A 15,818-nucleotide genomic window follows, 5' to 3' on the forward strand; every position below is an offset into this window, starting at 1 on the left:
CATCCCTATTTGACAGTCAATTAAGAAAAAGTTGCTGCATGTGAAAAAAGAAAAAAATTTTCTAAATGAAAATGTGAATGCTAACACTGCCCTTGGCTTGCACAGTAGCCAAAATCTGGCAAGGAACTGATATAATGCAGACAAAAAATCAGAAAATAGGTGCAACAGTGATACTTAGCATGAACTTCAGCATAAATGGGGAACCGGTGGATTCATTTCAGTTTTCTGACTCCCCAAAGCAACCACAGGATAATCATGAACAGACAAAGTATTTGGATGATCACAAATATGAAAAATGAGAAATGTGGTGCAGCCACTTAGGCATACTCCAAGAATATTACAGGATGAAAAAGCAAAATTACAGTATTTGGACAAGATCACAACATTTCTGTTATGTCTGCAGTTCACAAAGTATCAGATACAAATAATGTGTGTGGGATGTGATACAAAATTTTGAACATTTGTTCCTGGGTCTGCTAGCTGTTTGTATGTTTTTACATAACCTGTGACCCACACATGTGGCACACTATATATTATTTAGTATACTAATTCTAAAGTTCCATAAAAAGTAAAGACTTAAATAGAAAATACTTATGTGTAAGGAGAAATTGCTAATATAGTATGTCTGTAACAACTCTTCAAAACTTAAACTCAGTTCATCCCATCACCTACAAAATGCACTCACAACACAGAAAGGCAAGAAATCTTCTTCCCTTATGTAAAGCCCCTGATAATATACTGTCTTTTCTATGGTAGGAATCTTATGATATACAGTATGGAAATAGTGATATGACACAACAGAGGAAGCACATGTTTACCTTATCCCCAACTCCTGGATGGATTTTTCCTAGAATTTTTTCACAGAATATGATAATGGATCCCCTTCCACATACAATTTTTACCAAACAAATTTTCTGCTCCTATTTATCTACTTCTGTTGCCACATCTCAAACAGGCTGACAAACCGTGTAGCTTATGCTACTCTGACTTATCCATATTTTCTCTAAGTCTCTGTTTGAATCTTTAGTTTGCATAGAAGAGACTATCAGGGACACTACCAACTCTGTTTTCACACCAAGAGCCTATGTCTACCATTCCTTTGTATATTCCTTACATAAACAACACAAATATCATATATCTTGTTTCAGCTTTTATTTGGATATTTTTAAGTTAAGTTGCTCAAGTCAATTTTCCATCAATACAGACACTAAAAATTGAGATCAACATTTAAGGCAACATTAGCTTTCATTCCAAGCTCAATATGAAAACCTTATCATCTAAGCACCACAGCATCTAAGAATTGTCACAGGTCCCCTACCTCCATCACACATTCCCTTTCCATTGTAACTCTGCTATCTCACACTACACTCAGGAATTCAATTTAGACGCACATTCTCATGAAAGATCTTGTCATTTCTTATATTTCTTATGAACTAGATCACATGCATAAGATGAGATAAATGAGCAAGATACGTTTAAGGGAGAAAGAATGTGGCTGTTCCATGTTGTGATACCATATAGGATTTTTTTGTTTTTTGTTATATTTAACATAATTATTCAAAAACTTAGTATGAACATTACGTATTTAGCCTTTTTAGTAAAGGCCATACATTGAGACTTGTTAGAATGGTAACTTTGCTTTAAACTCTGATTTCTTCAGTGCTACTGCTAAGAAGTATTTGAGTTAAGGATGCTCACATGCAACTTTTATGTAAGGGTGTATACACGGACACAAAAGACCACACTATTCTTAATACAGAGTAAGTAAGGATTTGTCTTGTGTCTGTGGAAATATTTCAACATGTGGGTCTTGCTTAGTTCATTTTTACAGTAAAAGGAAGGGTTTTACTAAAGAAGTGTATTTATTACAAGATGGTTAGCATACATATATCACATAACATACAAGAGTTAAAATGAACTAGTTACAAAATAAGAGGTGGTATGTAAATTTTTATATAACCTAAGAGCGGGACCAGTATTTTACAAAGTACATATAAAAGTACTTCATATACAAAGTAACATACAAATGTGCAAACACCATTGTCACAGGTGGAAATTTGTCAATTGAAAAATGCTAGAAAAATCCTTCATTTTCTTGTTTTGAAATTGCAAATGCATTAAAAACAGCTGCATTTCCTATTGTGTATGTGAAGTGAGAAATTTATATTAATTTCTGACAAAATACATTAGTTATAAAAAAAACAACAATTTAATAACTGAAAAATCTTATTACGTAGAGTCAGTTTGGTTAGGCTGATATTAAATTATAAGCAGAATGTCTGAAAAAATGAGAAAATACTGAATCATATATACAAACCTTTTGTAATATTAGTGTGCTATTCAACATATTAACATTTCAAAATAAAAACAATTACCTAAAGATTCTACTCTATATCATCACTATTTGTAGACTGTAAAATTTCTAATAATTTGGGGTTATTAAAAACATTTCTCCAAGATTTTAAGCTGAACAAACACAATTTTATCAAATGTAAAAATCTATAAAGTCTTACAATTTATGTGCAAAAAATGTTTTAAAAGTATCAAATCACAACACATCAAACCCGATTATGTACATATTTAATATCTGTAAATGTTGTTAACTAGCTAGTATTGTTCTGCTATAAATAACTTACCTCTGTCATTCAAAATGTGAGTATTTTAAAGATTTCAGTGCAAGTGCTTGCTTCACTGTTTAGTGCATCATCATGTTTGTTATTTTTTTTTATTTTACAGTGAGCAGAACAGCGTATAAATTAACATATACAACTCACACTTAAGAGATCTACTGAATTCCTAGTTTGTTGTTTTCTGTTTCTCCTGGACAGAGTCAGCCAGTTTCCTCTCATTTATTCCATCATAATAGCAAACAGAATCTAAAAAAGAAAGTGCTATGATCTTCAAATAATCCCTAGAACCTGAAATACCGTAACAACATTGCTGAAGCACTCTGTAGAGCACAAGATTAGAGACTGGCCTGCATGCTGAGAAGACACTTGAAAATCTGTTATCAGGCAATTTCACTTTTTGGTCTTAAAAAAATATCAACTGTCTAAACATTGGCAATCTGATATATATGTCACTGGACTTATAAGCTTTGTTTGATTATTTATTTTTAGGAATTGTAGACATGTTCCCTCATTAATGACTAGCTTGGAAGTAAGAACTTTCTGTTTAAATATATAAATAAGGTGAAAACAGACTTTCTGCTGGAGGGAAACTTTCTGCAATCTACTTTGGACAGGTTTCCTATCAGAGTAACTCTGAAATGAGAAAACTGGGATTAGAAAATGCAAATATGGCTCACTTTTATAGCTAGGAATTGTACTGAAGAAAGTGGAAATTAAGGATACATGGATTATTATTTTTCAAAGTCCTCCCTGCAGAGAGAGAAAAAAAAAAAAGAGCAATAAGCGGTTATCATTATTGAACAGAATAGGAACTTCAGCATATTAAGAATGTTTGTGGCTGAAATGTAAGAAAGGCTCATTGTCCATCAACAACATTTCAGAACATATCTTCTTACAAAAAGAGGTGCTTAAACCATGTCTTGATTATGGAATGTTATACGTTTCTAAGCATCTGAAATGCAGCTCTGGATCCTATCCATCCATTGTTGAGCACTCTGTGCATCCTGGGCACAAAAATTATACACACGTTTGTTTGTCTTCAACTGCAAAGGAAAAATAAGAACACGAAAAGTCAAAATGCAAAACAGAAAAAGAAACTTGCAAATTTTACTTTAAACTGTAATAACTTAAAAAATGGGTCTGAATGTACCACTTTTTTATTTTCTGCTATTGAGAATGAGGGCCAGTTAGCTGTGTAAAAACTTTTTGTTGTGAGTTGGCATGACAGCTCCCTCCTAGCTCACACCTTCCAGCAGAAATGAAAGTAGTAAGTTAAACACACCAAGAAGAGTTTCAGATAAGGATCAAGACTAGTTATACTTACATCAAAAAATGCTTTTTCACTTGCATGTTTCGGGGCTCCAATAGTTGGAGAAGCAGGAATCACTGTTTCTACTTCCGCAAGGTCTATGTGTCCTTTACAGCTTGTATCTTCACCAGAGTCATAGTATCGTAACTAGACGACATGAGAAATAAAAATAAATCCAAATATGCTATTAAATGGACCTTTTACTTTTTCTTCACTTTTCCTGGATACAGCTTGAAGGCTTGGGGGTGAGAATGGGAGGGAAAACATTATTAAGACCTGAAGACATCAGACATGGGCAATTTCTAAGATAAAACCATAGGTCTGGTATATACAAACTGGTAGGACTGGCAATAGCCCTTAACTGGTCAGTCCTGTATTTGACTTCTCTGGGTAATGGCAACATCTCCATCATCCACTCCTGTGCAGAACTGAACTGAGGGAGGAGCATTTTGTCACGAGAATTTTGGAGCAGAAAAGCTTCAAATGGTCAAGCATTGCTTCTGGGCAGAGGATGCATGAAGGATGACAGCAGAACTTAGTCTTTAGGAGTCTGCATTCCTTATCAGTTTTTCTAACAGGAACCATCTCTTCCCTGTTCATTACAATGAAGCTAACGCAAGAACGTTACTCCACCAAAGAGTTAACAAAACACATATTCTCTGTATTTCAAGAATTTAAAGTGATCAGCAAAAATTTAAGTATGATTTTAGATAATTATAAACTACATAGAAAACTCACATTTTCCTATACTGCACTTAGTGGTTGAATGAAGCTTGCTTTTTTTTTTTTCTTTCCCTTTCAAAGATACTTTGATATGAATGTTAACCACTCCATAAACTGAGCTTTGATATGCAAATAGTTTCAGATGATAAAATCTGGTATCTGCTTAAAAAAAAAAATGCCATAAACCAGCGCATAATAGTAAAGCAAACCCTCACAGCAAGCTCCAACAACAATCGCCAGTATCTGCTGCATACTGCAGATTACTCTTACTTCTGCACATCTGCGATATTAGGAGGATATTTGGTTATACAAAAAATTTAGAAGTAATGTTTTTTTCTGCAAAATGAGTCTTTTCACCTGTGTATCAGGAAGAATAACTATAGAATAACTATAACAAGCACATTTGTTAGCATATTACCACACTAATCCAGAGATCTTTAATTAGAATCTTAAAAAATGACTTCTTTATATTGCATATTTTTTGACATGTGTCAATTACAATACATTTTTTTATACACATATTTTAAACAAAAAGCTTGCACAAGTCTCAGAGGTTATTTAAACAACCCACACTGTGTGGAACATTTGACTCAATTCAGGTTACTTCTCAATCAACCAATGTTAATTAATGACATCACAAATTTCCACTGCTGAATTCTGGCATATTTGGTAAATTGGGTAAAATGTTCAGTTTAACAGGTGTCCTGTTTTTAGTGCTCCTTGCTGTACAATGATTTGTCAGAATATTTTTGAATAATTTTGCTATTAAATTTACCTCACTAAGACTAATCTAAGATACTCCTGTATACCCCGAATTATTGTTCAATCAGGAACTTGGCATTTGAGGACTTCTAGAGAGAAAATTCTGGGGTGTAATTCTAACTCACTTTAAGTAGTTTACGAAATTCAAACTGATCTCAGAGAGATAGGTGATCCTATTCTCTAGCTTTGAAAATACTGTCATACCAATTCTGGAAAATCACTGAACGTACCAAGTGAGGCAAATGGATTTTTCTACTAAAGCAATTAATTTTATAGTTTTCCAGAGTATATAATGTCCTTTCATCTGCAAAGAAAAATGCTCATGAAAAAGTACTTGAGGAAGAAAGAGGATGTAAAATGCACGCTTCGTGAGCATGCGGTACCTACTATGGTTTTAACAAGAATGCCTGAATGAAACTTTCTATCATATTAGCTCTCAGCATCACAACTGCACTCAAGAAATTATCTTCTAACATTTTTAACTCTCCATTTCAGAGAATTTTTGGTTCTTTTGGTAACTAAAGGCCAGATTATGCTGAACACTTAATTGAGTAATGGCTTGCTAGAGTTAAAAGTGCTCTAAAAATTGCTTTTATTGCTTCTGTAACACTATGTCCAGAAAATGTCCTGAGGCACTACCAGACTTTTCTTCTTCAGCTATAAAGCAGGCAAAAAGTGTTTGGGCACTAATAATGATGCATGCCTTCCTATCCAGGAAGTCTTTTTATGATTATATGTTAAATAGTTATCACTGTTTAAAAAACAAACAAAAAAACTCCACCTCCCCAAGCTCTGTCCATTCAGAATATTTATCAGCCTATTTATCAGCCACACAGGACACACATAGACTTATGGTATATTCAATGTAATACACACATTGCTTCTGAAAATAATTATTACTTGTAAAATTAACCTATACAAACTCACTAAATAAAGTTGGAGCAAACTAGTCATAAAAAATCCATTAACTGAAAAGGCTTTACCTGGTGTTTTGTCACATCGAGCACAAACCAGCGAGGCTTCCAACCTTTCAGCAAAGCTCCTCTTTTATATAGCGTACCTTCAAAAGATCTGGAAGATACAGAAAATAGAAATGACACAATTCCATAACGTGTATGGTGGTGATATATAAAGCCTAACATGACTAAAAGATATTCAAACACTTCTTTTACTGTAGTAAAACAACAGTTTTAAACTATAGACTAGTTTAGGTATTGGTAACTGTGATATGCTGGTAAACACTAACTGTTTCAGTATTTTGGATGTGTTAAATATGCAGCTACGCTTTGCTTGGCATATAAAGAGGAAGACTGAGAAATCTGTATATGAAAATTTATTTTTTTTCTTCCCAAAGGCTGATACCTTTACCATTCTAATACAAGGTTCATAAATACTCTCTGATTATTCCGTTTACCTATTTTCATCATTCTTTGATGTGAAATGATTGTATAGTGTAGTTGCTCTTCTATCTACTCCATTGGAGGGAGAGATGCTTGCACTCTGTTCCTCACCCAGCCCATTGTCAGGTATTTCCAACAAAGACCTCTTCTGATAGGAATGTAGATTAACTGACATCATCCCTGAGGAGCCAGAAGGATGTCGCCGAAGCTAAGAAAGAATAAAATGAAAGAAAAAAGGTTAAATGATCTAGACAAGTTTACAACTGGGAAATGTGACTGCTTGCTGAACTAAAACATTAGAAACGTATTGCAGCAGAAGAACAAACCATAAAGTTCTTTCTAATAAAAATAGCAACCCACAACTCTTTCTGGTAATCTATGTGGTTAATAATTTGCACTTCAAAAACCTGAATAGCAAAGAACTGTAGCTAGTCTATTACTATACTAAACTTGAAGTAAAGTTTTATTAATAATTTTATTTTTACACACCTTTCTAGTTGTTAGCCCTGATTAATCAGAACCTAGCATATATTCACTGCAGTCATTCATACTACACTGTGCAAGAGGAGTCTTAAGAGTACAGACAGATATATAACATTAACTGAAGTGCACTCTTTAAGAGAGTATTTCATCAAATTTAATTCTGGCATAATTGCGCTATTTCAGACTTCAGCTTTGCATGCATCCGTGGACATTCTGACTGATTTTTCAGCGTTAATTTTACTAGTACTTTGATGATAAGTGCAAGCACCTTGGTAAGTTACTTAGATACTTGTCAAGAATTTGCTAAAACAAACATGCAGGTATTTGAACAGCAACAGAACTTGGATTTTTTGTGAGGAGGTAAAATGCTTAACCAACTTTATTATTATAAATATTCAGCAGATCCACAACAGAATTTTATGGCTTGATCTACAGTTTACTATTTGCTAAATGTGAAATGTGTGTAGCAACACACAGAACACAAAATCATTCTTCACTGTGACAGGCCAAACCTTTAAAGTGACAAATGGATGGGGGAGATACATACCACCTTGCTCAGTAATATTTTTTTGTCACTCTGACCTTTGTAGAAATTGAGCTGTCTTGTATTTTGAGATTTTCTCAATATTATACAAGTAAAACTTGGTACAATGTCTAAGTTGTGAGTTATCATGAGGTAAAAAAAAAAAACACCTTCATAACACAAGTCAGTGCTGCCTCCAAAAAGAAGAGTCAGAGAGATGGCAATTCACTGCATTTCTTAAGCAGAAGCATTCACATTGTGTGATAAATCAATATTTCAGAAAAGTCTTGTATATTCCAGTGACATAAGCTTGAACAATGTTTCTCTTGCTTTATCAAAAGCATCTAGAACATCAGACATTTGGATACAATAATTTCCCTTAAATTCACTAGTAAGAAAGAAAAAAGATGCTGTTTCCAAGAGCTACTTATAGATCCAAATCACTTTAGTAGAACCTCAATAACCTGGAGGAAGATGTAGCCTGAACTTGGCCTTAATCTTCAGAACAACATCCTAGAGATGGAGTTCTTTGGGGCTGACCCATAGCTATTGCATTTATCTGAGAATCCTTAAATAACAACCAGGACAGAAGACTGATGTCAGGTATATTTATACTTGCATTTTCTTTTCTGCTTCCAATTATTCAATAAAAATCTTAATCCCCTGCTTTGCTAGGATAAAACTTTTTTCATCTTGGATTTATCTAGGGTATAAAGTCAAATTGAATGACTATGACAGACATAAAGCATATTGCTTTCCTGAGAGCAAAGGACAAATAACAAAGTAGTTTGATGACTAACCACTTCATGGAGGCTGGCAAACATAAACAAGTTTGTGAAGCTGAAGAGCTAGGCACAGTTTTGAGCTGGTAACACATTATGCCAAGTTTATACAGAAGGCTCCTCAAAATCATTATCTAACAAACTTCCTAGTGCATGTAGACAGCAAAGAGCTAGCCTTCAACTTAGAAAGTACCTTTGGAGTCAGCTACTCATTTTACAATAGTCATGAACTGTAAACACAGCATGAACAGTTCCTGCCTTTACTAGATTCAACAATTCCAAAATTCCATTTAGACATGGAAATATCTTCACTCATCCCTGAACCTATGTGATTTCCTTTTGGCTAATTTAAAGAACTGAGTTTTTTGTACTTGAAGAATCAGACACAGTGAATATTTAATAATATAAGATCATATAATTGTATATTAGTAAAATGCTCATGCTCTTTTTGTCTGTATGCCTCAATCTACTGTTGAGAAGCAATTAGATAAACGGCCCAAGCATAAATAGTTCTTCTACATGCAGAAGGAAACACTGAGCCAGTATCCTGGGTTAGAATAACATGTTCGTTTTTCAAAAGCAGTATTTTACTCCAAGAAATACAGTGATTTTGTCAGTGTCCCAGGTAACCTATATAGCAGGAATGAAATTATTATTCTATTGGACGAGTTCTTTTGCTACTTACATTGTCTTGTCTGGTGTCATCCTTTAGATTCATTTTAACCCTTTCCCACAAAAGCTGCCATCTTTCTGGGTTCTGATTTAATTTACTTTCCAACCTTTCTATTTCCTGAAACAAAAACCAAGGGTTTTCTTAAGGATAAACACTTCTACCTGTTCACTTCCTGACAATTACATGAACACAGTAATTTTCTAGTCAATATTTTTACACAGAGAACTTCAAGGCCATGTTGCCCAGTAAAGTACAAGAACCCCTGTCAAACGACCTATAAACTGGTAACAGCCAGACTCAGGAGTCTGAGGCAACCAAGTACGGCATCAGCCATATCATTCTTCTTGAATGTCACAGGCTGAAGGAGATATTATTCTTTCAATTCTCTTCCAGTTCTCTTGAACACACAATAGTCAGCACCAACTGCCATAATAGAAACATGATAGAGATAACGATAGGATATATTTTATAAAAATATTTACAAAGAGCAAATTCTGTGCTGTGACACCAACATTGCACATTGCCAATATTAACATTTACGCTGGTTTATAAAATGTGATACAAAGCTATAATAAAAGAAGGAAATGAAACAGAAAGATTTATTCAATTTGGATGCCAAACCGTAACAACATGTTCTTGTTGTGGAACTTGGGAGTATGACCTATGTTGATAACCTCCATTAGGGTTATTTCCTGCTAAAAAGACAGTGTGTGCACAGTTAAGTAAAAAGACACAATTTCATTAGTTTATGTTTACTTGCGAACCAGCTTAAATATGACATTCATCAATGCATTTGTCACTACTTTGATATTTGGTCCATATTCTTGCCATCCTTCCTTTTCACATTTTTACTTTCAACAACTATACTGTCATGAAAATATGATTCTTAATGAAATCAAATTAAAAACTCCAAATCCAATTAAGAATTGATGATGGCACAAGAATTGCCACAGGGCAGAGAATTCCATGCTATATAAAAGCCAACTAAAGCCCTAGACATTTATTTTCAGAGAAGAGACACTAGGACTCTGAAATTATTTATTTCCACTATGCCACATGATTAATGTAGCTTTCATCATATTCTCCAACTGCTATAGGTATATTACAATGACAGGAAATCATTGCTGATTGAGACTTAGAGAAAATGCCTACAATTTTAAGGCAAGAAAACATTTTGCCCAGAAAATTAACTGCTGAACTAAATTTGGAACACAACACTGAAAAAAAAAAAAAAAAAAAAAACTGTAGGAGAGAGTCTGACAGCAACAAAATATTTTTAGATTCTTCCTTGCTGAAGGTAAATTAGAGAACTCGAAAGTAAAGCCAAATATAAGAGACCTGGCTGAACAGCAAGAATCAAGCCATAAGTTTAAAATACTGAAGCTAGTTGAAAAGACACATATACATTGAATATGGGACTTTCTTCCTGCCAAGAAATAAAACTAGAATAGCTTTGTTTGGAATATCTTCATTGACAGATACAAAAACAAGGAATGGCGAACACAAGCCAGACTAAAGGCTTCTCTAGATTACTTGTTCCTATTTTAAAATGCTGAGTGTAAAATGTTTCCTGAGGGGATACATAGGACTGAATATATTTACCACATACTTTTTATATATATAAATAATTGGCTACCCCAATTGCATTAAAAGGAGACAAACTCCTTAGTGCTAAAAGATCATCAGGTTTTAATTTGATAATTCTCTTTCTGCCCCAGTCTTGAATTCTAAATACAAGTCTCTCTCTGCAGAGTCTGGAAATAACTGAAACTTGTTACTTAGCAACTGGATCACATTCCTTCTTTTTTGGCTCCACAATGAGTAATGCTTCCAGAATTTAAAATGAAAAACTTTCAACGATCTCCAATATGTATCTTGAAAAGTTAGGAATAAACTCTCCCTTAATAAACTCTCTGTAAAAAACCTACATGACAATAAATCACTAAGATTTACTCTCGCTCCTTCAGTTTTAAATTCTACAGAAAACATCAGATTTTTTTTTCTTACATGAGTGCAGTGCAGTATGAATAGCTGCATTTACTTGAAAGAAAATTTCACAGAATCACAGAATAGTTGAGGTAGGAAGGGACCTCTGGAGGTCATCTGGTCCTTGAGCTCGAGCCAGCTGTCCAGCACCCTGTCCAGATGGCTTTTGAATATGTCCAAGGGGGGAGACTCCACCACCTCTCCAGGAAACCTGTGCTGGTGCTCCGTCACCCCCATAGTAAAGGAGGGCTCCCTGATGTTCAGATGGAACTGCTCTGTCCTGGCACCATGCACCACTGGCTTCGTCCTCTTTGCACCCTCCCCACTGGCATTTATACACACTGAGAGCCATCATTCCCTAGCCCCTGGGCTTCCTCTTCTTCAGGCTGAACAGTCCAGCTCTCTCAGCCTTCCCTCCCAGCTGAGATGCTCCAGTCCCTTCAGTGCCTTTCCGGCCCTTCATTGGACTCTCTCCAGTATGTCCCTGTCTCTCTTACACTGAGGAGCCCAGAAGTGGACACAGTACTTCAGGTGTGGCCTTACTAGGACTGAGTAGAAAAGGATTACCTGGTGACTGACTGGCAACACTTTGCCTAACACAGCCCAGGATACCATTAGTCTTCTTTGCAGCAAGGGCACATTGCCCTTGATTAAGGCATACGATTGATGCAATTAGACATCCACCATGGACCCCCAGAGCCTTTTCTGCAAAGCTGTTTTTCCAGTTGCATCAAAAGAAGCAAGACCTGCAGATCTAGGGAGGTGATTCTCCCCCTATACTCTGCTCTTCTGAGACACCATATGGAGTACTGCGTTCAGTTCTGGGGCTCCCAACACAAGAAGGACTTGGACTTACTAGATTAAGTCCAGAAGAAGGGCCACTAGGATGATCAGAGCGCTGGAGCAACTCTCCTATGAAGAACGGCTGAGAGAATTGGGGATGATCAGCTTTTAAACTAAAAGAAGGTACGTTTAGATTAGATATAAGGAAGAAATTCTGTACAGAGGTGAGGCCCTGGAACAGGTTGTCCAGAGAAGTTGTGGATACCCCATCCCTGGATGTGTTCAAGGCAAGGCTGGATGGGGCTTTGTGCAACCTGATCTAGTGGAAGGTATCTCTGCCCATGGCAGGGGGGTTGAAACTGGATGGTCTTTAAGGTCCCCTCTGACCCAAACCATTCTATGACTACGACTCTTTGGGTGGTGGCCCCCCAGGATATACTGGTGCATGGGATTGTTCCTCCCAAGGTGCAGGACTTTGCACTTCCCTTTGTTGAACATTACTCAGACTGGTTAGATCATTTATAATGTATCACAACTTGCTCATGCCAAAGGACAGTGGGAAATGAACTGAGAAGTTTTACACAAAAATTTGTATTTTAAAATGCACATTATCATCTACAATCTTGAAAAGGCTTAATTTAGAATTAAGTGAATTAAATTTTCAGATTAGTTAACTTCCTAAAACTCATAAGAATGAAGATTTATGGAAACTATAGAACCACCACACATGTCTGGTTAAAGGTGGATTGTTATGTAACCAAAACACATTAGAACATTTACTCCTAAAATATTACGCCTTCTGCTCCCCTCAGAAAAGCACCAAGGAATACTGTGAATTGAATCACTTAATAACTTCTTTGTTCCAGATTTACATCTTGAAGAGTATTATCTTGTCTTCAATTAAAAAAATACCTTTAGAATGATTATATTAGGTCTTATCATTATAAACAAAGCAAGAATCATCCTTCCCTAATAGTTTACCATTGCTGAATATGGCCTCAGCTCAAGCATTTTTGGATACCAATACATTCTCAATGGATTTATGATTAAAGAGAGGTCTTTCTCCTACATCAGCAATAGCCCTAAATTAACAACTTGTTTTAAAAGAAAGCTCACTTTGCTTTTTAAACTTAGGAGAGTATTTTCATAACCTTTATACAACCCCTTCCTAGTCTTCCAAATGTTCCTCTCCATTGCTATCTTTTATTACTATAATCTAATTCACAAATAACATTTAAACTCTATAAAATCTGACCCACATATCTTTGGGCTATAATATGGCTAATTTTCCTGTTATATGGCAGTTTCTCACAGTTGTGGATAGGATAAGTTTGACATTTACCCCAGGAAGAAATGCAGAACACTGTTACTATATTCCTAACGTAGTTCTGGCCTCCAGTTACCTGAAACAAAAGCTCTCTCTCTCTTTTTTTTTTTCTTTTTTGGTGAAAGAATCCCTGATATGAGATCCCCTGCTGAGAGATTGTTAGGCTGTTTGCAGTTGTGAAGTTATAAGATCTGAGCAGTTCTGGCTATCCTCTTTTGAGTCCAGGGGAATTTCATAGCTGAATTTTATTTTATTTTTTAAAATTGGTCGTTTTTCCTCTTTTTGATCAATTATGATTGGATGGAATTGACCAAAAGAGATTCCAGGAGTGTTCCTGAATAGAGCTAACTCTCTGGCAAAAGCAAGTCCATCCTCAAGGATTCCAATCCATTCAGAAACTTCCTGCCTTACGATTTTGTTAAAAATCATCTTCAATTTCAGGAATTTCAGGGACCCAAAGCATATCCCACTTCCAAGAACTGCTGTATTAGGCTTCATAATACTAGCTCTAATATAAAGTGAAGTCTGCAAATAATAAAAAAAAAAAGTTTTCAAAAAAAAAAAAGGTATATGGTGTATATATCTGAATATGCACGTGGCTACAAACAATAGCTCCAGGAAATGAAGAATGTCATTTTTTCTGAGCTATTAATCCAGATGATAACTAGCGGTCCTAATGTTTAGGTTAATCACAATCAAACAATAAACATTTAAGAAAATATAGGTGCTCAATCATTCTAAATAGCTACAACAATTACCATGTTAAATGTGATCCTTTTTCATTTTCTAATGAAGAAAGAACAAAACCTAAGCAGCCTACCTGAGCCCAAATAAGAAAAAACTCAAGTCAAGCATCTATTCCATGTGCCAAAATATTCTGAAGCATCTAAGAGTATGAGTTAGGTCCTAGTAAAAATAAATATACTAATAGAAATAACAGAAATCTTTGTTGAGAAATTTGAGCCAGGATGCTATGTGCTATCCTTGTGTATTTGCCTCTCAACTAAATCAACAGCTGTTGGACTCTGTTTTAATGATCTCTTTAGAAATCTTTACCATACACATACTTTAAATTGATAGAAACAGGACAAGAAAGATAGCTTCATCATTTGCACCAATTAAAAGAACAGTTTGTACGTTTCTTATAAAAGGCAATCAAGAGGTCTATTATGCTACCTGCCTTTTTGTTTCAGAAAAACAGTGAAAAAATGCATCCATTATTGTCTTTCCCATAGTTATTAATTACTATTGAAGTGTCCCCCCCAGAAAAAAAAAAAGATTCCTAGACCAACTATCACTTCCCAAGATCAAACCCCCCCCTCCCCCCCCCAAAAAAAAAACAGTCAGTTTTACTAAATACCTGTTTTGACCAGCTATCATGATCCTTTTAATAACAGTGTATCATAGGGCAATAACATAAATAAAAAGTAAATATAAATTTCCTAAATATAGAATAACTTATTTTTCTGTGTAACATATGTACTTACATTTAAAAGGCTGCTGATGGCATCAGGTTGTAGTTTTTTAACATCATCGTAACATGGCCATACTATTTTCCTCTTAGTCTGAGAGACTGAACCATCCATTTGTTCAGCTTCCTCTAAAGCACTGCATTTTGCAGTCACCATGGTCCAGTCATAAGAAGGACCTGTAGCCAAAATCTCTTCTACGTAGTAATCCCACTTTTTGAGGCTGGACATATTTACATTTGGTTTCAATGCCTATTTGAAAGAAAGTTTTATTATAATGAGAAAAAGCAAGTCTTTGAGTTTCAGACTGAAAAATGCAATACCTATATTTTCTAGATTATTCAAAATTTAGCAGTATTTTGCATTGAGTGAGTAATATTGCAGTTTGATAATTTCCACAGCAAGATCCTGGGATATGGCTCAGATCAAGAAGTAAAAGTAATATTAGCTTCGGGAATACACTGCTCCTATTTATCCTTCCACTAAAACAAATGCTTACCACGAACTCCAATTCAGCATACACATTTGCTATCCTTACAGTCTTTGTGCCCCCCTGTTAAAGATACAAAAGGTACTCAATAGCAATCACCATTCAACTTTCCTCAGCAGAAAAACCAAGACCATCAGAGAAAGGAGAAAGGTTGTATAACTTAGGTGGCCAAGCACTTGGAATAACCACAATAATATGAGGAAAGCAGCCAGAGACTGTAAAGCTTTCAGAGTAGTTAAAAACAGATGACTTTGTATTAAAGACATACTTTTTTTTTTCCTTTAAAAAAAATAAGGTAATGCTCTCAGTTTGATATATCTTAATTAATGGGAATTAATGCCTCAGTTCAATGGGCAATTTCAACATCTGAAGAGTGATGTTCAGTCACAATCACTTATTCTGCTACTATAACACCATTTCACATGAGGAAAAATAGTTTGTTCAAAAAAGGAGAAAGAACATACTATCAAAATACTGA

The 15,818-nt window shown here is 35.1% G+C and overlaps 1 protein-coding gene across 1 annotated transcript in view; it reads right to left on the minus strand.

The window, feature by feature from the left end:
- Positions 1-1,137: 1,137 nt before the first annotated feature.
- Positions 1,138-15,818, minus strand: part of SBF2 (SET binding factor 2) — a 257,710-nt gene continuing 243,029 nt past the window's right edge. Inside the window, 6 exon segments of the mRNA XM_040559185.1 lie at positions 1,138-3,673; positions 3,955-4,086; positions 6,408-6,495; positions 6,839-7,032; positions 9,298-9,402; positions 14,869-15,102. Of these exon segments, the coding sequence (XP_040415119.1) occupies positions 3,575-3,673; positions 3,955-4,086; positions 6,408-6,495; positions 6,839-7,032; positions 9,298-9,402; positions 14,869-15,102 (852 nt within the window). The 3' untranslated portion in view covers positions 1,138-3,574.

This window comes from Cygnus olor, chromosome 5 (genome assembly GCF_009769625.2).
Source record: "Cygnus olor isolate bCygOlo1 chromosome 5, bCygOlo1.pri.v2, whole genome shotgun sequence".
Lineage (NCBI taxonomy): Eukaryota > Metazoa > Chordata > Aves > Anseriformes > Anatidae > Cygnus > Cygnus olor.